Raw genomic sequence first — 24722 nt, 5'->3', positions numbered from 1 at the left:
CCACATCCTCAGCCCAGCTCTGGTAGTTTTGTTTGTGTCAATTAAGATTTTCTACATATAAAGATAATGTTATCTATGAATAGATAGTTTTACTCCCTCATTTCTAATTAGGATGACATTTTTTTCTTTTTCTTGCTCAACATCCCTAACTAAAACCTCTACTGCTATGTTAAATGAAATGGTAAGAGCAGATATCCTTGCCTTATTTCTGATCTCAGAACACTTTCAGTTTTTCATCAATCAGTACATAGTCATCACTGGGTTTTTCATAGATACTTTTTTATCAGATTGAGGAAGGTTCCTTACAGTCCTAATTTTAAAAATGTTGTCATCATATACTGGTGTTAGGTTTTGTCAAATACTTTTTCTGCATCAATTGAGATAATCATGGTTTTTGTCCTTTGTTCTATTAATGTGATGCATTACATTAACTGATTTCCATGTTTTTATCATGAAAGGGTGTTGGATTTTGTCAAATGCTTTCTCTGCATCACTTGAAATGATCAGTGATTTCTCTCCTTCATTCTGTTAAGGTGATATATCATATTGATTAATTTTTATATACTGAGCCATTCTTACATTCTAATAATAAACACCACTTGGTCAGGGAATATAATACTTTCAATATATTGCTGGATTTTATGTTAGTATTTTCTTTTGGGACGCTTTTCTTCAAATATTATTTTCTGCCTTTCTCTTTTTTCTCTAGGACTCACATTATGTATAAGCTAGTATGTTTGATATTGTCCCACAGGTCTCTCTTAGAGACTTCATTTTCTTCATTTCTTTATTTTTTCTTGCTCCTTAGATATCAATTGAAATAACAAAAGTTAATTGATTCTTCTGTATGCTTAAATCTACTACTGAACTCAGTACTAATTTTTTATTCCCAGCAGAATTTTCAATTTGAGAATTTCCAGTTAGATTCTTTTTATTATCTCTTCCCCTTTATTTATTAACTATGTAATGGCAGTACATCATTCTTATGGTTTTCATTAGCTCTTTGAACACATTTAAAATAATTTATTTAAAGTCTATTAAGTCCAAAGTCTAGGCTTCTTTAGGTGCAGTTTCTATAAATTTCTTTTCTTTCCTATGCATTACCCATATATATATATTTTTTGTTTTCTTTATAATGTTTCATTGAAAATGGGAAACCCTGATTATTATATTTTGAAAACTCTGGAAATAAGATTGTTTTGTACTCCATCTGTCATTGCTGTTTGTTGTAGTCGCTTGTTTAATGACTTCCCTGAACCAATTTTAAAAAATTCACATTCTTAGTCATGTGGGGCAAATGAAGTGTGAGCTCTGTTAGCTTAGTAGTAAGTTAATGATTAGGCAAAGATTTCCTTAAACACTGAAACTCAAAAAAATCCCACAAAAAAACAGAAGTTTTTGCAGATGGGCTGTGTGTATGTTGTATGTGCACACGCATACCAGGCATCTTACAACTCTGCCTTAGTCTTTACTTCTTGCTTTCACACAACCTGAAGGTTAGCCAGACATGAGAGCTCAGGGCCTTTTCAACTATTTTCTTTTTCTAAAAATTTATATATATATATTTATTTTAGTTGTCGATGGACCTTTATTTTATTCATTTATTTATATGTGGTGCTGAAAATCGAACCCAGTTCCTCACACATGCTAGGCAAGCATTCTACCACTGAGCCACAACCCCAGACCATTTTCAAGTCTTTTGTAAGCACATGTTCAACTTTGACCAAGCATAAGGCTTTGAGGTTCACAGGTATATGTGGGAGCTCTTCAGAGCCTTAATTCCCCAAAGTGTATCATTCTCCAGCCTTTCCTCATAAGCTTTCTAGCTTGTCTGTTTTTAGCCTCAGCTGTTATCCCTTGCCTCATACAATAGTGACTAATGCAGTTACCTTTAGATGTTTTCAACAAACATGCCTTATGTAGTTAATTCAGTTCTGAGAAATGTTCAAGTTAACTCAAATAAAAGCAAGTCCTTTCAGTTGGTCTTTCATGGAGCCACCACACAGGTTAAAACAACCACTGTTCTTTGATAAAATGATATGGATCTATACTTACAATGTGCACTACTGTCTTCAAGGTTAACACTGAGCTAGGGAGTAGACGATCGGGCCAGGGTATATTAAACACGATAGGTATTTTCACCTTTGATTTAACATTCACTAGATTGCTGTAAACTTTTTTATTATTTTGATTGTGACTTTATTCACTGTTTTTGGAGTTCACTACTCTACCATTTTTGCACCACTTTGGGAGAACATTCCTTGAGTGACCCCAAATAGAACTATATTTTTACTCTTGGCATTTATTTAGTATGTATTAGATTAATTTCTATTAGCTTAGTGCAGTGATGCACAACTGTAATCCCAATGAGGCTGAGTCAGGAGGATTATGTATTTGAAGCCAGTCTCAGCAACTTGGATCTGTCTCAAAATAAAAAGGGCTGGGGATGAATCTCAGTGGTAGAGCATCCCTGAGTTCCATCCTCTACTGTCAAAAATATATATATAATAAATTAAAATAAATAAATAAATGTTGTTAACTTTGGGGAGGGATGTTGACAGAGTTATGTTTTACTTATTTTGAATCCTCTTCTTATGCCTTTAATCCCATTAGCAACTGACATTCTCAGTATTGAATGAATGTTCTGAATTAATGATTTAAATGAAAAACAAAATTAAAACACTGGCATAAACATTTTAATACCCTTATAGTATTATCACATTCTCCATTAAAAAAAATTCTAACATAATTTCTATTCAAAATCATATATAAGTTTTAAATTTCAGAAACAAAATAGAGATGTCAGTGAATACTTCAAATTTTATCTTTAGGAAGAGGGAACTATAATAGTATAATGACTCCAAGGGTCTTAGAAACAGACAAAAGGAAATATAAAATCATTTTCCTGAGTTTCCTTTAAAACAAACTTATTTTCCATATAATTCAAACTTACTCATTGTTTAATTCTAAAGCTTGATAGGCTGCTTTGATTCGAGCTGGAGGATTTCTTTCCCTCCATGCCTTCTGCATAACTGTAGGAAAAATATTTCAAAAGTGGATGAGATGGTAAACATAAATAACTTTATGCAAAACATATGAAGAATGAACAAGGAGAGTAAATAAAGCTTTAAATGATATGTTTTTAAATATATAAAACAAGAAGTTGAGTTTCTAATTCACATTAACTTTATGAGAAATTTACATTAAATATAGAAGGTTTAAGTGTAATAAAAATAATCTTTCTCTGATTTATTTGAATAACAACATATAAGGTACAACTAGTTTAATTTCATTGTTTATTATATGTGAATATTGATATATCTAAATGCACGTTAAAATTCAGTTTGAGTGATATTAGATTATAATCAACATTAAATATTCCAGTTCAGTTTTTATCATTTTCTAAAGATTCTATGGAACTGCTATAAGTATACAAAAACTTAAAAACAGAGTCTGTCTAATCAATAATTCACTCTAAGAAGAATGTGTGGATTCGCATTTTGCATGAAAAGCAGAGGGAAGAATTAATTTAGAATATAATACATCTCTGGAATATGTCACCTTTACCAGAATTCAACAAAAGCCTAAGCTAGAATTTCTCTGGAATAATCATATTAGTTTTGCTACCATTCACTATACTAAAATAAAGATATCACACTAAGTAACATTTCTTAAAAATTAAAGGAACAAACAAAACAAAATGAAGATATCTGGCTTAGTTTAAGTTTGATAAGAAAAACAAGGAACCTATGAGTGTTGATTTTGGAACAAAACCCACCTCTGTCCAGAAAGAATAATGTGGAAAATGTTTGATTTTTCCCTTGGAAAGAAAATATTAGTGTTGGCTTAGAAAAGGAGACAATATATTCCACTTGTGTAACAAAAAATTCTTCTCTCATATCAAACATGTCACCAGCTAGCTGACAGCTAATGCTTCCTGAATTTGACAAACTGATGCAAGGCAGCATCCATCTGATACTAAGTAAAGAACATTATTCTGTTGAAACTCTAAAATATTACATAAAAATAGAGCATAATATTAGATTTGCTATTTCTGATGATAGGGCTCTTTTCTATAAGTTATATGATATTTACAAGTCAAATTTTAATACTAAATCTTTACCAACATTTTAAAGAGTTATTTGATATTCAGGTATATTAAGTACATATCAATTTCTTTAACCAATTCCCTTTTGATGGACAACTAAGTTATATCCAATACTTTGCTAACATAAAACTGTGATAACAATCTTTCAGTGGCTATCTTTGCACAGATGATCAAATATTTCCTTTCTAGAAATAAAAGGTTCTGGACATATGTCTCCAAATTCCTCTCAACAATATCATATTAATTTATATTCTCACTTTATAGGAGACTGATCATTTCCATACTTCCTTAACAACCTACTACAAAAGTTGAGCATCCCCAATCCAAAAATCCCAAATCTAAAATACTCCAAAATAAAGAACATTAACCACAGGTGGGCAATTCCACATGTGACCTCATGTTCTTGCAGTCAAAACACAGGTACACTAAAAATACTGTATGAAATTACCTTCAAGCTAAGTGTATAAAGTGTACATGAAATATAAGTGAATTTTATGTTAGGACTTGAGTCCCATTCCCAACATATCTCCTTATATATTTGGAAATATTAAAAAATTTTTAAAAATCTGAAATCCAAATATTTATGGTCTCAAGTATTTCTTATAAGGAATATTCAATCTGCCTTATCAATCTTTGCTAATATGTGAAAACAATCTCATTTTTAAAAAATTTTTCTATTGAGGTTATCTCATCTACTTTTAAGTAATTTTTCTTATTTTTCTGTTTTCAAATGCTTTATCTGGCCTTTCAAGATTATTCTTCATAACCCAAGTCAGTCCTAACTCTAAGGGGAAAAGGGAAGTAGAGGAAGGAAAAAATGTGTGTTTTTTTTCCTAAAATAAGGATCAGGAATAATTTAAAGCAAAATGTTGACTTAGTATTCAATTGTTCTCTTTAAGACCTCATGATATGCTTTAAAAAATTAATAAAAGCTTTTAGTAATTCATTCAAATTTATCTATTTTTAAGCCAAATATTTTGACATTCTAATAAGCACAAGAGACCAGCAGTTATCCCTAGGACAGGGGTCACATATGTAAATGTCTACAGAGGCCAGGTAGGAAACATGACAATGAACTAAAACCACATTTACTGTCTGAAGAGAATAGCCACAATTCATTTCTAGCTTATTACTGCCAAGTGGAAATGTAGATCCACTTTTCCCATACTTTCCAAAAAGTGTAAATCAGATTTTAATGTGAATTTTGCTCTTTATTTATTTAGTTTTCTAATAGAATCTCTCTGTTGTCCAAGATGGCCCTTAATTCCTGGCTTTACATGATTCTTCTACCTCAACCTCCCAAGAGCTGGGACTACTGGTACATGCCATTGTGACCAGCATCTTTATTTTTAAATGTTGAAAATTAAAACATATAATTCAAAAAACATTGCTGGCTGTCCCTTGAGAATATGGGTTTTTGTTGTTGTTTTAGTTACAGATGGACATAATACCTTTATTTTACTTATTATTTTTATATGGTGCTGAGGATCTAACCCGGTGACTCACATGTGCTACGCAAGTGCTCTACCACTGAGCCACAACCCTAGCCCCAAGAATATGCTTGTTCTCTGCCTTAGATAAACAAATTGATAAGATGAGAACAAAATCAACTCATTTAATGATTACTAAAGATGATAAGTCAAGGGAAATTTGACACATCCCATATACATACACATTTGTCTTTTGAATATAAAACTATTAATATATATCATTGGCTTTCTGGGAATTTGGTCTATCTAGTCCAAGCTCCAAGATTTATCTATCTTTCCATCTTGGAATTTGAATTCAGAAGAGAACATTATCATGGAAGATGCATGCTAATATGTTTACTTGAACTGAAAAATGAAATCACAGACTTCACTACCAGAAAGCATCTGGTTTGGTTAATAAGATTGAAAAATGAAGACATGCATCCAATTAGGTTTCATGGAGGACATATTTCAAAGTTTAAAGATCTAAGTTATTATATATCTGTAAGGACTTGACAAAACTTTGATTAAAATATATCACATTATTTAGAACCTAGATCAAATGAAATTTACATTAAAAAATGTATACTTTTTTATTGTAGAAAAGTCTGCTTATGATAAAAGACTTAAGCATTAATTATAATACAATTATAAAGTATGTAAAATAGATATGCATTAAGAAGAAAAAGGACTTACAAAAGCTTGTTACTGTTAGAAAACGTTTGATCATGTAGTTTTCAATAGATAAGGTGGGTATCAAATTTTTTGATTCCAGGATCTGGGGCAATATATGTAGCTTAGTAGTAGAGTACATGCTTAGCATGTGTCCTGGGTTCAATCCCAGAAAACAAACATACACACACACACACACACACACACACACACACACATAAAATAAACTGACTCCATGATGTATATTTAAAATAAGGCATATTAATTTTACTTTTTTAATGTCTACATTTTGCAATATGTCAAAAATTACATTCTTTGTAATTATTTTGCCTTGTAATGTTAATTTTAAAAAGATTGAGTTAGGCACAATGGTGAATGCCTGTAATACCACTGACTGGGCTGAGGAAAGATCACAAGTTTGAGGCCAGCCTCAGCAATTTAACAAGGCCCTAAGCAACTCAGTGAGACCTTGTCTCAAAAAATAAAAAGGGCTGCGGACATAGCTTAGTGGTAAAGCACCCCTGGGTTCAATCCCCAGTACCAGAAAAAAAAAAAAGTAAAAGGACACATTTGTGGGGAGCCACACTGAAGGACCATGCCTTCCAGACCTGATGTCTCAGGCTCTGGCCAACCACTCGGAATGCAAGAAGGTCATCTTTGTGGGGCATGCCCCTAGGGTTGAGTTACACTCACCTGTTCCCTTATACTCCTGCCCCCTCTGCCCTTTTATGAATAGAACTTTCTAAGAATAAGAGTCCTCCCCAATAAAAGCTGACTTCCAAACGTGTTCCCTCTCTCTCATCAGCCTCTCATGATTTTCTCTTGCTTTCCCTTTTGGGGAGCCTGAGGATGAAAGATGGGGAAGCCATCCTGAAGCTTGTATAAAGGTAAATCGTGTCTGTGTTTTTATTTTTTGTCCCTGCAAATTCACACGAGTGATCTTAGTTCAGCTGCCCGCACTGGTCGGGGGTGGCACACATAATTTTTAAATTCTTTTTGGAGATAGTGAATGTTTTAAGACTATAGTTTTAGTGTAGAAATGTTTTAAGACTACAGTTTTAGTGGACAGTCAGAGTGGCTGTTTGGAAAGTCTACTGATGTTTGCAATTCTGACTATGAGAGGGAGATAAGGGCTAATTTCCAGACTCACTTCAATCCTTAAAATTAACTCATAATACTCACATTCTACTCCTATTTCTCTCTAAGACATACTTTTGCTAATAATAACATTAAACATAAAGCAATTCTTTTTTTTAACCTCTATTTGAAATTAAATATTTTATGAAACCATATCAAAGATCCTTAAATTCCTGCTACCATCCATCCTTAATACATTTAATCCAACGACGAAATATGACAATGAACTCAATTCAGTGCTAAGAAACTGGCTTTTTCAAACTACCTATCAATGTGGTTAAGTGGAAGTAGTAGTATTTTAGTGGTTAAAAGCCAAACTGGAGTTTGAAACCTATCCTTATGTATTAGCTGTGTGATTAGGGCATACTACTTGATCTCTCTTTGCCTTAGTTCCTTTGTTTTATTTATTTATTTGCAGTGCTGGGGATCAAATCAATGGTCTTATGCATGCTAGACAAATACTTCAGCAGTAAGCTTCATCCCCAGAACCAGTTCTTTTATTTTTAAAACTGAACTGATAATAGTACCTCTCATAAAGTGGGAAAATTAAATTAGTACATTTCTACAAATTACTTAAACCAGGGCTTTCATATGTGTCTTCCTTAATAGTGTATGAAACTTGAAGAGCAAAGAATATATTTTCATCTTTGATCCCTATCAGCTAGCACACTGCCTGGCATACTCAAATACTATAATATAATTTGAGTTAATATATCTGTTAATATTATTTAATCTGAGTTTCTTGTCAATAATGCAAATAACTTCAACCCAAATAACTCTGGATATTATAATAAATAACTCTAAAGAACTTTCCAAATAATTTTCACAGTCACTGTTTGCACCATGAATAGATATGACATACCTGTGTCTGAAGGACGTAAAAAGTCTGAGTCACAGGTGAAAAAGGTCTGATGGTCCTGTGCTGACAAGTTCATGTCATAGTATGTAAGTGGCTCTTTTCCAGTCACCCAAGTGTATCTTAACCAAAACACAAGAAAATATTTAAATTAGACATGAGAGAGTATCTGTCTGCTATAACATATACTATTTAAATTCCAAAGATAGAGGACTACAAGTTCTATATTCTATTTCAGGATATTTTAAAAATTTATTATACTTAGCAAAATGAGTGAGATAATCTACAAAAACTAATTAAGAATATGATAATAAAACATCAAAAATGAAATCAGAAAGAATAAATTATTCAATAAACAATGCTCTGAATACTGGATTTGAAGGAATAAAACAATGTTAGATATATACCTCATTAAATATATTTGAATAAATTCTCAATGAATAAAAATTAAATATTACAAGTAAAACTCCATAGAAGCTAAAAGAAAGGAGATGAATTTCTACTCAATATCAATATGGTGTAGGGCTTTCAGTGTATAGACAGAGCAGGGCACAGTGTGCACACCTATCATCTCTACAACTCGGGAGGCTGAGACAGGAGGATCACAACTTAGCAAGACCCTCTCTTAAAATTAAAAAAAAAAAAAAAAAAAAACTGACTGGGTAAGTATCTCAGTGGTAGAGTGCTCCTGGGTTCAATTACCAGTACCCAATACCATAAAAAGAAAGAGAGAGAGAGAGAAACTTTTTTTCCATATTTCACTAAAGTAAAATTATAAACTTTCATCCCACCCAACCCTACAATAAACTGTCTAGTAAATACTCTTTTTTTTTTTTCCAAACTAGAGATTGAACCCAGGGGTACTCTACCACTGAGATGCTTCCCAAGATCTTTTTATTTTATTTTGAGATTGTTCTTGTTAAGTTGTTAAGGTCCTCAAACTTGTGATTCTCCTTCCTCTGCCCCTCAAGAAGATGGAATTACAGACATGCACCACCACACCAGGCTAGTAAATACATTTTTAAATGTCAAATCTCATTAGTAATAAACAAATAGTGAATTAAAATTAAGTTTTACTCTTCACCTATCAAACTGATGAAGATGTTTTATCAAGGATGAAGTGGAATATGCATATATATGTTATGGGAATAAATGCAAATTAGAATACATTTCTCTTCTCAGAAATCAATTGGGTAATACCTATCAAACGTCTTTAAAAAGTTACATCTAGGTGGAATTCCATTAAACATTTTCTCTCCTTTAAAAATTTTTTTTAAATTTACATAGTAATGATTTTCAAAAATCAAGGGAAGAAAAAAAAAACTGTTTATACCCTATGATTCAATAATCCCTGTGCTATAAATAAACCCTGAGGAAATAATCATAGATGTGGCTACATACTTATAATATACCAATTTAATGCTAACAGTGGAAAAATAATCTCAGTAACCCAGATGGGAGAGACTATGGGTAAAGTAAGGTATATGCATGCATACAATAGAAAAAATACAACCATAAAAATCACATTTTTAAAGAAATCCATGTTATCAAGAAATTTTGTGGGAAATTCACATAATGTTATATTGGAAAAAAAGTAAGATGTATATCTTTGAGTATGGTGTTAAAGTTTTGTTTCTATATGTGCCTATAAAAGAGAGACTGGATGGAGATATTCTAAAATACTAAAAGCAATTAACACTTAGTGGTGGAAAAGTGATTTTTACTTTCATTTTTATGCATCTATGTATTTTTAATTTTGTACAATGAATATGCATATATTTTACAAACAGAAAAACTGAGTATCAGAAAAGAACATTTTAAATGTTATTTATACATGATCAAAGTTCTTAAGTTATTTTATACCATTAAACAATAGCTGGGCATGGTGGCTCATGCCTGTAATCCCAGCAATTTAAGAGGCTGAGACGGGAGCATCACTAGTTTGAGGGCAGCCTCAGCCACTTAGCAAGACCCTATGAAACTTAGTGAGACTGTATGTCAAAATAAAAAGTAAAAAGGGCTGGGGATGTGACTCGGTGTGTAAGTTTCCTGGGTTCAATCCCCAGCACAAAAATAAATAAATAAATAGCCTTGCTAAAATTGTAGCTTTTTTTCCCCCCTAAACAGATATCTATATCTGTAAGCAGATATATTTTAGTTGTCAAAGGATCTTTTATTTATTTATGTGAGACGTTGAGGATCGAACCCAGGGCTTCACACATTCCAAGAAAGCACTTTACCACTGAGCCACAACTCTAGCCCTAAAATTTTAGTTTATAAAAAAATTGTCATGAAGAAAAAAGGAAAACCAAATTCTTGTTAATTTATCAAAGTTTTGCTATGCATTCTAAAAGTAAGAAAATACTGAGCTAGAGGTATAGCTCTGTGGTAGAGCACTGCATCTTGCATGTATGAGGCCCTGGGTTTGGTCACTAGCACCATAAAAGACAATAAAAATTTAAAAATAATTAGCAATCCATATTATTCCTAAAATGATTGGAGGCAGATGAAATACAAAGTATAATATAACCTACATTGAAAGTAAATTAAAAAGATTCAGTAGAGGAAAAATAATAATTGAGACACAAATGGAACCTAAAATGAAATTAACCACAAAGTTCAGTGCATTTACTAAGAATTGATTACAGTATGGCTTTAAACTTTCTAGAACTACAAAATGATTATCAACCACTTCAGACTTTTTTGAATTAATCATTCAAAAGAAGCATATTCCTGGTACTAAGAAATTTCTCTTTAAAATCTTCATGAAGTGGAATCTGTATAATATAACAAGGAACTGTGGCAATAACTTAATAAACAGTGTAGAAGGTTCAAGAACCTCTTACAGAATCCCTTAATACAGGTTAAAGACATCTCTCATAAAAGCCTAGTTTTCACTTTCCAGGATGCCTCTATCTTACACTATCAAGTACTTATAAAGAGGGTTATTGTTTAATCATTTTTGTATCTCCATCATTTTGCACAGAGTAGGGTTGTAGAGTGAGTTAAATAACATGCTACAATCTACCTCCAGGTAAAACAAAGTCCTACTCAAAATAAAAATGAAAGTCAGGTCTGGAATTGTGGCTCAGTGGTACAGTGCTCACCTAGCATGCATGAGGCACTGAGTTTCATCCTCAGCACAACATAAAAATAAAAATAAAGATACTGCATCCACCTAAAACTAGAAAATACATATTTTAAAAAAATGAAAGTCAAATATCAATAGTTGGAAGTTTCTAGAGATGCTTTTTCATTCACAATAAAACTGGAAGAAAAATGAACACAGTAGTGTAGAGAGGAGATGGTAATATAAAATCAATAAAAAATCCTGTACCGTTGCACAAATATGAGCTCATATTCACATTCAAATTGATGTTTTCTAGTGAATCTTGAAATCTTGAAATTGAGCACATATGCATAGGAGTTTGCTGACACCTACAATTTTTTTAACCTCAAGAATTCTTTAAAAAAGGCTTTCTAACATAAACTAAGGGACTTATTATATATCACAAACATGATTTAAAGCATTGCTTCTAGTGATTATAAATATAGTCAAGATGCTGCCACAAAAACTTGAGCTAATCTTTTTACCTTATTATATATATCAACATCTCCAACTGGAAGAAACTGTGATATATTTATAAAAACAAATGTTTCCATAGTACTTTCACTCTAAGACCAATGCCATACTTATAATGAAAGCAAAATGTAGTACCTTCTATATTCTGCTCCTCTGAAAAGGTTTAAAGGGTTTCTCCATACCTTGCATTCTGAAAAACATGGGGAAAAAAGAGTTCAAACAAATGCAGTCAAATCTTCATTTAATCAACATTCACTGTCTACCCAGTTATTCTAAGCACAGAACTAGCCACAGATGATACAAAGACAAATAAACCATTAATCACCCTGGCTCTCAAGAAGCATAGAATTAAATCTAGTCATTCCCTTATTTCTGTCTCCATAGTGTTTGGTTCATAATTCAGTTATGTCAGTTACCATTTAAAATGTGATTGATTATCTGTTTGGATTTTAATTTCCCCTCTCAAATATGATATCTTAGCTCACTTTTATGTTTGTGAAGCCTACCACAGTATCTGGAACTGACTTGTTTAACTGAATTAAATACAGCATGAATGTTAGTATTATGAACCATCACCTAAACTCTATGACAAGTTGAGACCTGTTTTATTCCAACCAAAAAAAAAAAAAAGTGAATTTTTCTCTGGAGGAATCAGCGAAGGTTTTAGGGAGGAGGTGACATTTGAACTGATGCTGAATCATTGAATCATAAAAGATGAGTAGAAGATTGCCACATTCAAAGCAGAGGAAGTACCATAAAACTGTACATCATGTTTAGGCTAGAGCAGATGGTAGGGTGTAGGAGGAAGACCTGAAATAAAGGTAGACTGAAGGAAATTGATGAAGAAACTTATATTCCATTTTAAAGAGTCTGAAGATGATATACAATCAATCAACAAATATATGAAAAAAATGTTCATCATTGCTAGCAATTAGAGAAATGCAAATCAAAATCACTCTTAAGATTTCATCTCACTCCAGTCAGAATGGCAGCTATTATGAACACAAATAACAATAAGCGTGGGCGAGGATGTGGGGGAAAAGGTACACTCCTACTCTGCTGGTGGGACTGCAAATTGGTGCAGCCAATTTGGAAAGCACTATGAAGATTTCTTAGAAAATTGGGAATGGAACTACCATTTGACCTACCTATCCCTCTCTTTGGTCTATACCCAAAGGACTTAAAAACAGCATACTACAGGGACACGGCCACATTGATGTTTATAGCAGCACGATTCACAATAGCTAAACTGTGGAACCAACCTAGATGCCCTTCAATAGATGAATGGATAAAAAAAATGTGGCATAGACACACAATGGAATATTACTCAGCAATAAGAGAGAATAAAATCATGGCATTTGCAGGTAAATGGATGGTGTTAGAGAAGATAATGCCAAGTGAAGTTAGCCAATCCCAAAAAACCAAATGCTGAATGTTTTCTCTGATATAAGGAGGCTGATTCATAGTGGGGTAGGGAAAGGAAGCATGAGAGGAATAGACAAACTCTAGATAGGGCAGAGGGAGGGGAAGGGAGGGGAGGGGAGGGGGCAGGGGGTTAGAAATGATGGTGGAATGTGATGGACATTATTATCCAAAGTACATGTATGAAGACACAAATTGGTGTGAATGTACTTTGTATATGACTAGAGATATGAACAATATTGTGCTCTATATGTGTAATTTGAATTGTAACACATTCTGCTGTCATATCTAAATTTTAAAAATTAATAAAAATAAATTAGGGTCTAACAGAGAGGAAAAAAGGGAAAATAAAACTTTATTGTGGGAAAAAAAGTCTAGATATAATCTTGAGTCAGTGAGAAGCTATCAAAGGATTATAAGCAGAATAACAAATATCAAAGCAGTTCTTAAAGTATGATTCATGGAAATGCAAAGTAGCTGTTTTCATATTAAAATCTGAGACATGATTTGCCTTTGTGTTGACATGGACTCGGTTATATGACCCTGAGAATGAGGGCATCTTTAAATTTTGTGCCCTAGGCAACTCATTTATCTTACCATCCTGCTGCACAATTTAATATTAATATATTATAATTTAATATAAAATCTAATAGTATCAAGTTAATGTGGGTATAACCACTACACTTTTTTTATTTTGGTACTGGGAATTGAACCCAGGGGCTCTTAACCATGAGCCACATCTCCACCCCTTTTTTATATTTTATTTAGAAAGAGAGTCTCGCTGAGTTACTTAGGTTCTTGCTAAGTTTCTGAGGCTGGTTTAAAAAAAAATTATTTGTTCTTTTTAGTTATACATGACAGCAGAATATATTTGGACATACTATACATAACTAGAGTAGACATCCCATTTTTGTGGTTGTACATGATGAGGCATTACATTGGTCATACATTTAATGAACATAGGAAAGTTATGTCTTTCATTCTACTATCTTTTCTATTTCCATTCCCCCTCCAATTCATTATACTGTCTTTTCTATTTCCATCTCCCCTCCCTTCCCTTCATTCCCCTTTGTCTAAAATTCAATGAACTTCTATTCTTCCCTCCACCCCTGTTAATGTTCTGCATATCAGAACATTCAGCTTTTGGTTTTCTGGGATTGGCTTATTTCACTTAGCATGATAGTCTCCAGTACCATCCATTTACTGGCAAATGCCATAATTTCCTCCTCCTTTATGGCTGAGTAACAGTCCGTTGTGTATATGTACCACATTTTCTTTATCCATTCATCTGTTGAAGGACACCTCCATAGTTTAGCCATTATGAATTAAGCTGCTGTGAACACTGATGTGGCCATGTCACTATAGTAAGCTGATTTTAAGTCCTTTGAGTATAATAAACCAAGGAGTGGGACAGCTGCGTCGAATGGTGGTTCCACTCCAAGTTTTCTGAGGAATCTCCAGACTGCTTTCCGGAGTTGTTGCACCAATTTGCAGTCCCACCAACAAATGCATAGGTGTAACTTTCTCCCTACATCCTCACCAACATTTATTGTTACTTGTATTATGACTGATAATCACCATTCTGACAGGGGTGAGATGAAATCTCAGTGTAGTTTTAATTTGAATTTCTCTAATTGCTAGAGATATTGAACATTTTTTCACATATTTGTAGACTGATCATACTTCTTCTATGAAATGTCTGTTCAATTCCTTTGCCCATTTATTGATTGGGTTATTATTATTATTATTATTATTTTTGGTGTTAAGTTTTTTGAGTTCTACTCTGTATACGGTGTAGGTGGCAAAGATTTTCTCCCATTCTGTAAGCTTCTGTTCACATTTTTGATTGTTTCCCATGCTATTAAAAAGATTTTTAGTTTGACACCATCCTATTTATTGATTCTTGATTTTATTTCTTGCACTTTAGGGAGTCTTGTTGAGGAATTCAGTTCCTAAGCCGACAGAGATTTGGGCCTACTTTTCCTTCTATAGGCTCAGGGTCTCTGTTCTAATACCTAGGTCCTTGATTCACTTGGAGTTTTGTGCTGGGTGAGAGATAGGAGTTTAACTTCATTTTGCTACATATGAATTTCCAGTTTTCTCAGCATCATTTGTTTAATAGGCTACCTTTTCTTCAATGTTTGTTCATGGTGCTTTTGACTAGCATGAGATAACCATATTTATGTGGGTTTGTCTCTGTGTCTTCTATGCTATACCATTGGTTTTCATGTCTGTTTTGGTGCCAATACTATGCCATTTTTGTTACTATAGCTCTGTAGTATTGGTGTTGTGATGCCACCTGCTTCCCTTTTCTCTCTGAGGATTGCTTTGTCTATTCTGGGCCTCTTACTTTTCCAAATGAATTTCATGACTGCTTTTTCTATTTCTATGAAGAACACTGTTGGAATTTTAATTGGAATTGCATTAAATCTGTATAGTGCTTTTGGTAGTATGGCCATTTTGACAATATTAATCTTGCCTATCCAAGAACATGGGAGATCTTTCCATTTTCTAAGGTCTTCTTCAATTCCTTTCTTTAGTGTTCTATAGTTTTCATTGCAGAGGTCTTTCACCTCTTTTGTTAGATTGATTCCCAAATATTTTATTTTTTAAAGCTATTATGAATGGGATAGTTTTCCTAATTTCTCTTCCAGTTGACCCATTGCTGAGGTATAGGAACACAATTGACTTATGGTTGTTAATTCTATATCCTGCTACTTTGCTGAATTAATTTATGAGTTCTAAAAGTTTTTTGGTGGAATTATTTGGGTCTTCTAAATATAGAGTCATGTCATGGGCAAATAGGGATAATTTCAGTTCTTCTTTACCTATTTGTATCCCTTTAATTTCTTTCATCTAATTAATCTGGCTAAAGTTTCAAGGACTATGTTGAATCAAAGTGGTGAAAGAGGACATCCTTGTCTTTTGCCAGTTTTTAGAAAGAATGCTTTCAATTATTTTTCCATTTAAAATGATGTTGGCCTTGGGTTTAATGTATACAGCTTTTACGATGTTGAGGTATGTTCCTACTATCCTTAGTTATTCCAGTGTTTTCAGCTTGAATGGATGCTGTATTTTGTCAAATACTTTTTCTGCATCTGTTGAGATAATCATGTGATTCTTTTAAGTCTATTTATGTGATGAACTACTTTTTTTGATTTCTGTATGTTGAACCAACCTTGCATCCCTGGGATGAACACCACTTGATCATGGTGCACTACCTTTTCAATATGTTTTTGTATGCAATTTGCCATTATTTTATTAAGAATTTTTGCATCTATGTACTGAGGCTAGCCTTGAACTCACAATCCTCCTGCCTCAGCCTCCTGAGCTGCTAGGATTATAGGCATGTGGCACCTGGCAAACCATTATACTTCAGCATGAGTCAAGGCAGTGACACCAAATTGTACTAACAGTCATTGAATTCTTCGCCCCAAATCACTGTAGTATAAACAAGGCAATTTTTTCCTCCCTGGTGCTATGAACCCAGGGGCTCATGCCTGCTAGGCAAGTACTCTTAACACTGAGAAGCATCCCCACTGGCAAATTTATTTCCTTTCTTCCCCTCCCCAACCTTCTCTTTTCAGTGCTGGGGACCCAAGGCAACTTTTTAAATATTATATCAGCTATGACTGTTAGCTCCAATAAAATCAATTATTTTGTAAGTTGAACTGGTCACTTTTGTCATATAATACTTTTACTTGAAAAATCCAAGACGACAAATTGGTGATTATTCAAATGGGTACCTAAAAGACATTTTCTTAAAAATGAAAAAGTGAGGATGTCAACCTCAAGGAAGAAAACTAACAGTATTGGCTGCGAAAGATAAAATTTTTCAAGTAACGTTAAAAGTTTGAAAAATCTGTATCTCCAACTGTGAGTTTGGTAATTTCACGATACTAAAAACTTTTTTGTAAGATTTAGTAGTGATATTAACAAACGTGATTTTTCTTATGTTATGCAATAAAATGTTTTAACATTTAAAATAAGCATAACACAGAGAACAAGGATTTTCCAAATAACAAATGTGATATTTTAAAACTATGGGAAAAAGATCCATTCAAAGTGAACAGATTTTAACAGAGATTGCAATGTTCAAATTCCATATTAAACTACAATTTTAGAAAGCACCCTTCAGCGAGTTTTGATGTAGTACCCCCCAAAAAAAGAATATCCACAATTTTCTGAAACATCTATTAAAATACTCTCCCCCTTTCCAACTACATACCTGTGCAAGCCTAGATTTTCCTCATATGCTTTAATTAAAACATCACAACAGACAGTGCAGAAACATATGAAAATAAGCTGTCCTATATTAAGGTAGACATTAAAGAGATTTGAACAAATGTAAAACAATGCTAGTCTCCTGATTAAGCTTTTTCTTGTTTGGGGAAATATAATTAATTTTCATAACATGTACATTAGTTAGCTTGGACTTCCATACTAAAACACCATAAATTATGTGGTTTAAACAACCCCTTTAGGGGTTGGTCTTTTTTGAAGGCAGTATCTTGCAGCTATGTAGTTTTATGGTACAGTCCTACAGAATCCAAGCAGTCTAACATCGTCCTTCATTTGGTTTTGTTTTGTCTCCATTAGTACAAACTGTCAATGCCTTTCTGGAATAAATCCACTTCTATTCCTGAATTCTGCTGATAGTTGATCAAGTCAAGTCCATGAGTTGGACATATTATCTCAAAAGGCTGTTCAGTCACGTCCTTGGAGTTCTTTTCAGAATAAGTTTTCTCATTTTTGACAATATAGATAGGCTGAGAGTTTTCCAAATCTTCAAGTTCTGGTTCTGCTTCATTTTTTGCTTAGGAATTCCTTCTTGAATTCATCTCTCCTCTTTTACGTTTCACTATAAAGCAGGAGGAAATGAGCTACTCCATCAATACGTTGTTTAGAAATATTCTCAGCTAAATATCCAATTTCACAGTGTCAAATTTTACCTTTCATAAAATGCTAAACACAGTTCAGTCAATTTCTTTTCTACTCTATAACAAGAATCACTTTTCTTCTGGTTTCCAATAACATGTTCCTCAATTTCTTCTAAGATATCACCAGAATTGCCCTGAATGTCCATATTTCTGGACACTCACCTAAAAACCCTTCTAGCCTCTGCCCATTACCCAGTTCCAAAGTCACTTATACATATTGATGTATTTGTTACAGTGGTACCATACTTCTTAGTACCAAAATATCAATTCAATTCAGGATGCCATAACAAAATATCACATACTAGGTAGCTTAAACAACAGAAATTGATTTTCTCATAATGTGGAGGCGGAAGTCCAAGACCAAGGTGCTAGTATGGTTGGATTCTGGTGATGATTCTCTTCCTAGCTTGCAGACAGTAGCATTCTTACTCTGCTCTTGTGTGGTGGACACCATCCTATCTTGTAAGGCTGACAATCTCATCAGATTAAGAATCCACCCTTATGACCTTATTTAATCTTAATTACTTCCTAAAAGTCCTATCTCCAAATACTATTACATTGGAAGTTGGAGTTTCAACATATGAATTTTGAGAACACAATGCAGTCTCTAGAAATACGTAATGGCTTTATTGTCACATTTTAAAATTAATAATTTTCGAAATTTATGCTTAATTTCTAGTCTGACAACAATGATGAATACAATAAAAAAGTACAAGCTACTTAAGATGTTCAGTAATTTGTGTTAAAATTCCTAAATCCAATAAGTTTGAGAACCATTTTTTAATACAGTAAAGGGAGAGAATGTACTAGAAGTATTAGAGGAAGGAAAATCGTTTAGGACACTGTAGCAATAGCCTCAGAAAGAGATATCAAAGGTCTGAATACGGTATAGCAAATGTTGAAATCAAAGAAGGCAGGATGGAGCAAAGATAATTTTTGAGGGTAAATCAATATAATTTGAGGGTCAATTGTTTGGAGAATAAAAGGGAAATAAAAGAGATATAAACAAAAATTTCTAGTATAGAAGTTAGATATCATTAATAGATTGTGAGATTATGAAATGAAAACTACTAGAAGAAGGTAATTAGTTTCATTTTGAACAGAGTAAGTTCAGGGTGCTTAGGATCATCAAAAGTGGAGATGTCTAGCAAGAGTCAGAAATGTGGCTCTGGAACTTAAAACTTGTGAGTAGACATTTAAAATTGCTTCTCCCAGTATATATGTCTATGGAAGATAATAATAGTATAGAATGAAATGAAGTTACCCTGAGACTTTGACTCATTTTTGAGGTCCAATTCAAACCTGTTCTCTGTGAAACATTTTGTGTTGCTAAAACTAACTGAACACTAACTGATTACTCCTTTTTTCTGTCACTACAGTATTATATACATACCTGATAAAAGCAGCTAACCATAATCTTTTACTGTCAACTTATTTGTAAGTCTATATCTCCTACCAACTTGGAATGTTTTTAAGGTTATCTTCATTATTATTTTGAATGATTTGGTCAGTCTTACAATAAAGAATAAAATCACATTGTGTATTATTGTTATAATTATTCATATACTGAACTTTGAGCTTTTTTGGGACAGATCTATCTATCTATCTATCTCTCTCTCTCTATATATATATATATATATATATATAAAATATTCATTTTAATCTACACTGCTCTTAGGATTATTTTATGAAAGGAGAGAAAAGAGACAGTTAAGAAAATCATCATTATTCCTTCCTGAACTCCCAAATGGCTACCAACCCCACCTCTACTCATCTTGGTCTTCACCTGACCAAATTTCAAAAAGTGCCAGGATCTGTACTCGGTATTTTCTACTAAACTGACATAACTAGTGACTGGGTTTATTGAACAAATGAGACATTATAGGAATTTTAGAGAATTAATTCATTTATTAAAATTATCATTATTACTATACCAAATGAGAATAATCCAAAAATATCATTTTTATTTGGCTTTGAAAACTTTACTTTCCTAATTACATATCATTAATAATACTTGATTTCCATTACTGGACACATAGAGAGGAACTATCCACAATTCAAGTATGACAATGAACTATTCAAACATGAGGAACTAAACTTTGATGCCTCTGTAAGAAAACTGAAGAGAAAAAGTATTTTTCCCATTTTGCTCTCTTGGTAGAGATGGTAAATTCCTAGATTTCTCATTTGGCAAATAATAATATCTCCTGATTATTTGCTGTGTATAATCACGCCAAGAAAAAGATTATAATTTCTAGTCTCCCTTATGACTAGTGGTGGCCATTTAACAAAGGTCTGATGAGTAGAAAGTAAGTGGAAATAATATATAATGCTTCTGGGAAGTATCTTTGCCTGCCATGAGATAGATGGGGGAAATAGTGTCCATCTCCTGGCCTTTTCTCCTTCCTGCTGAATGCTTCATGGATATGATGACTAAAGCCAGAGAAAGTACATTGGACCACAAAGTAAAAACTGCAGTTGAAGATGGCAGACTAATAAAATTGAAGGGATCTGATTTCTGATGATCACTGCTCTCCCCACTAGCTATGGATCACCTTTATTTACATGAAAGATAAAGTTCTCTTTATTTTAGTCTATTTGGTTGGCTGTAACAAAATACCATAAACTATATAGCTTATAAACAACAGAAATTCATGTCTCACATTTTTGGAGGTTGGGAAATTCATGATCTAGGTGCTGGCAAACTTAGTAGCATCTGGTGAGGATTCACCTTCTGGTTACGCTTTGTCCTCACAAGGTGGTAAGGGCAAATGGCTCTCTACAGTCTCCTTCATAATACCATTCATGAGGATCCCACCCTCATGATAGGATAACCTCTCAAAGGTCCCATCTCCTAACATTATCACATTGATGATTAGGTTTCAACATATGAATTTACCAGAGTCATACAAACATTCTCAGCACACGGTTGTTTTTCTATCTCCCAAAGCCAAACTCAGTCTTAACTATTCAGCTGTGAAAACATATTAAAAAAGTAGTTACCCGATAAATTCTGTCTGCTTGTTTCACTTTGGCTGTTGCTTGAAGAAGGACCTGACTCTGAAATGCTGCTTTCTGTTCCTCCCATCAGTGGTCGCAAATGGCTTATAGATACTTTCTCAATAAAAGATGTGCCATGCTTATGGAAGTACCACCACTCAAAAATCTATGACAAAGAAAAAATATCTTTTACTTAAAATAGAACTGATTAGCAAATATATAAGCTCAAATTAAAACATTCTCTCAAGATATTCCTGTTCAATTCAACATTTTTTTTTTCAATTCAACATTTTAAATGCATTTACTCCCTTCTCCCTCAAGAAAACAAACCTAAGATTTCCCCCAAAAGCACATGCCATATGAAAGTAAAATACCATTTTTATAGTTTTTTAAAATGTTTTTATTTATTTATTTATTTTAAATTTATATATAACAACAGAATGCATTAGAACTCTTATTACTTGAGCTCCATTTTAATAAGCTTAGGCAAAACATTGCAATAAACCATTAAGAACAATAAACGTTTAATTTATAAGTTATTTAACTGTTTGCTATGCATGCTGTTGTATGCCTATAATCTCAGTGACTTGGGAGACTGAGGTAGGAGGATGGCAAGCTCAAGGCCAGGCCAGTCTCAGATATTGAGACCCTCAACAACTTAGCAAGACTCTGTCTCAAAATAAATAAATAAAAGGACTGAGAATGTAGCTCAGCACCCAGGGTTCAATGCCTAGTACCAAAAAAAAAAAAAAAAAAAAAAAAAAAGGAACCAACCAAAAGAAGCTCTCTATGAATTAGTAGACGTTTTCATATCTGGATATTCCAACCTCTACAACTCCCTATGTCTGGTTCTTTGTGTTTCATCTTAAATGACAATTTCTCAGGGAACTTAGTTCCTGATTCCACAAAACAGAATAGTTGTGCTTCCACTAGATCTTATTTTCCTTTCATAGTAATCTTTTCACTTACGATAATTGTGCTATTCCTCAAGCCTCTAAGCAGACTTTTTTGTTTTTTTGCCTACAGCCCTTCCTCACTGCCCTCAGGTCTTTACTAAAACAAAAAACAAGCAAGCAAACAAAAAAAACAAAAACAAAAAAAAAAAAAAAGGAAAGAAACAAAACAACCATTCAGTGAGGCTTTTCCTTGCTAACCTAGTTAAAATTTCAACTTTCTTCCCATATTTTATATGCCTTTTTCTGCTTCATTTTTCCCCTTGCCACTTATCACTGAGAATAAGAACATGCAAGAAAAAAAAATTAAGAACATGCTATTTATTTTACTTCTTTATCTTTTATTATATATCCCCATAGTATAACGTGTGCTCTATGAGGACAAGGATTTTTTTCTTTGTTTTATGCACTGCTATAAGCCCAGTGCCTTGAAACAGTGACACTCAGTGGGCACTCAATAAAAATTGTCAAATGAATCAATATCAATAATCACCTTCTTGACCAAATTCCAAGAGGCCAGAATCTGTCCCTAGAAGGGATGTCTATATATAAAAGGCTCTCTACATATTTGTTACATTAATAAATCAGGGGCTTTCAGTTGAAAAACTAGTTTTCTATGTTTCAACTACAAAGTTACTTCAATATCTTCCTCCTGTTATTTATGGATCATGTCCCTTAAAAAGGTAACCAACAGGGGCTGGGTTGTGGCTCAGTGGTAGAGTGTTTGCCTTATAAGTGTGAGGCACTAGGTTTGAACCTCAGTACCACATAAAAATAAGTAAATAAATAAATAGAGGGATTGTGTCCATCTACAACTAAACATATTTTAAAAAAAGAAAGTTAAACAATAGCTAGGTGTGGTGGTACATGCTTATAATTCCATCGATTCAGGAGGATGAGGCAAGAGGATCACAAGTTCAAGACCAGCCTCAGCAACTTAGCAAGACCCTATCTCAAATAAAAAAGCCTTTAATCCCAGCAGCTCAAGAGGACGAAGCAGGAGGATAGCAAGTTCAAAGCCAGCCTCAGCAACTTAGACCCTAAGCAATTTAGTGAGACCCTGTCCCAAAATAAAAAATAAAAAGGGCTAGAATTGTGGCTCAGGGCTTGACTACTCTGGGTTCAATCCTCAGCAAACCCCCTTCAAAAAAGTTAACAGACTATTCTGCTAAATGTAATGGAGAAACATATTACCTCATTTAAAGAATAAACAAACACATCTACAAATGCCTAAAAGATTATAATATTTTTTTAAAATTACTGACTACAGAGTGTCTCTCTCTCTCTCTCTCTCTCTCTCTCTCTCTCTCTCTCTCTCTCTCTCTCACACACACACACACACACACCAGTGTTCAAATCTCTAGGAATGTTGATTTTTGCCTTAGTAAATAATAAAGCGGCTACTTGTGTGCCTAAACTATGCAGTTGTTTTGTACTATATTGTAGCCCACTGACTAAATGCTACAATATTTAAAGGAAAGTGCTAGAAAATCAAATTGCTCCCTTTTTTTTCTATGCCACTAATGTTTTATGCTCAACCTAAAATGGCTTTCCTTTCTGCTTACTCTTACTAGTTAACAAGGAGTTAATTCCCACCAAATGTGGTCACGGTTTGGCTTATACCATATATTTTACTAAGATGTGGGATGAAACTTAAAGAAGAAACAATCAGAAGAAATTACACAAGCAGAAACTGTTTATGTGACAGAAAAGACAAGATTTATGTTGGATAAATCTTGGATTTAAAAATTGGATAAATGCCATCAAGAACTAAAATCACAAGGGGAACAAAAATAAACTGTTCTTCACTATAGCATTTTTATGAATAAATATGAATTCGAAGTTTTCTGAAATTTTAGATCAACTTTTTAACACAAATAAACAATGATAATAATAATTGTTAACATTTATCAAAAGTTTTCCATGAGCCAAGCATTTTACCAAGCATTTTACCAAGTCCTTTATAATACATTATGTCATTTAATTCTCATAATAACTAATTATAGAAATGAGGACACAAATTCCAAATTCAAACAACTAGCTCTAGTTACCACCACTGGGGAGTAAGCAGAAGTGAGTTTCTTATTCAGGTCTGTCTTACTTCAGAGCTTCTAATCATTACTTTCAATGGCTTCCCAAATATATCTCAGTGTACATGTAAATGTATGTATATATGTAAATGTATGCGTATATGTAAGTCCAGATAGTAAGAGAAATTATATACACAACAACCTTTGCTAATGATAATAATTTAAAAAACATAGTTTAGTCTTTAAAATGTTACTTGAATTTCCTATTTCAAAAAGAGTAACAACAAATTTTTAAATGGTTTTAGACATCATATTTCTATGAATTAGATATATAAGATATATGAATTAGATATGTAAGATATATAAGATATGTAAGATATGCAAGGATAATGACATAGTTTAGTTTTTAAAATGTTACTTGAATTTCCTATTTCAAAAAGAGTAACAACAAATTTTTAAATGGTTTTATACATCATATTTCTATGAATTAGATATATAAGATATCCCCTCTTTTAAATATGAAGGAATGAGAAATTTTACAGTTTGTGTGAC

The 24722-nt window shown here is 33.1% G+C and overlaps 1 protein-coding gene across 20 annotated transcripts in view; it reads right to left on the bottom strand.

The window, feature by feature from the left end:
* ST7L (suppression of tumorigenicity 7 like) overlaps nucleotides 1-24722 on the bottom strand; it is a 118149-nt gene that overhangs the window by 88092 nt on the left and 5335 nt on the right. For all 20 annotated transcript variants that reach the window (XM_081306117.1, XM_081306120.1, XM_081306111.1 and 17 more), the window contains 4 exons: nucleotides 21191-21353; nucleotides 11961-12015; nucleotides 8249-8364; nucleotides 2954-3032 (listed from right to left, as the gene is read on the bottom strand). In XM_081306117.1, the coding sequence (XP_081162243.1) occupies nucleotides 2954-3032; nucleotides 8249-8364; nucleotides 11961-12015; nucleotides 21191-21275 (335 nt within the window). In that variant the 5' untranslated portion in view covers nucleotides 21276-21353. The remainder of the gene's footprint in view (nucleotides 1-2953; nucleotides 3033-8248; nucleotides 8365-11960; nucleotides 12016-21190; nucleotides 21354-24722) is intronic.

The sequence above is a fragment of the Spermophilus citellus genome (assembly GCF_964194105.1).
Source record: "Spermophilus citellus genome assembly, chromosome: 9".
NCBI lineage: Eukaryota > Metazoa > Chordata > Mammalia > Rodentia > Sciuridae > Spermophilus > Spermophilus citellus.
The sequence above is the reverse complement of the archived record's forward strand: the minus strand, read 5'-3'. Positions and strand labels throughout refer to the sequence as shown.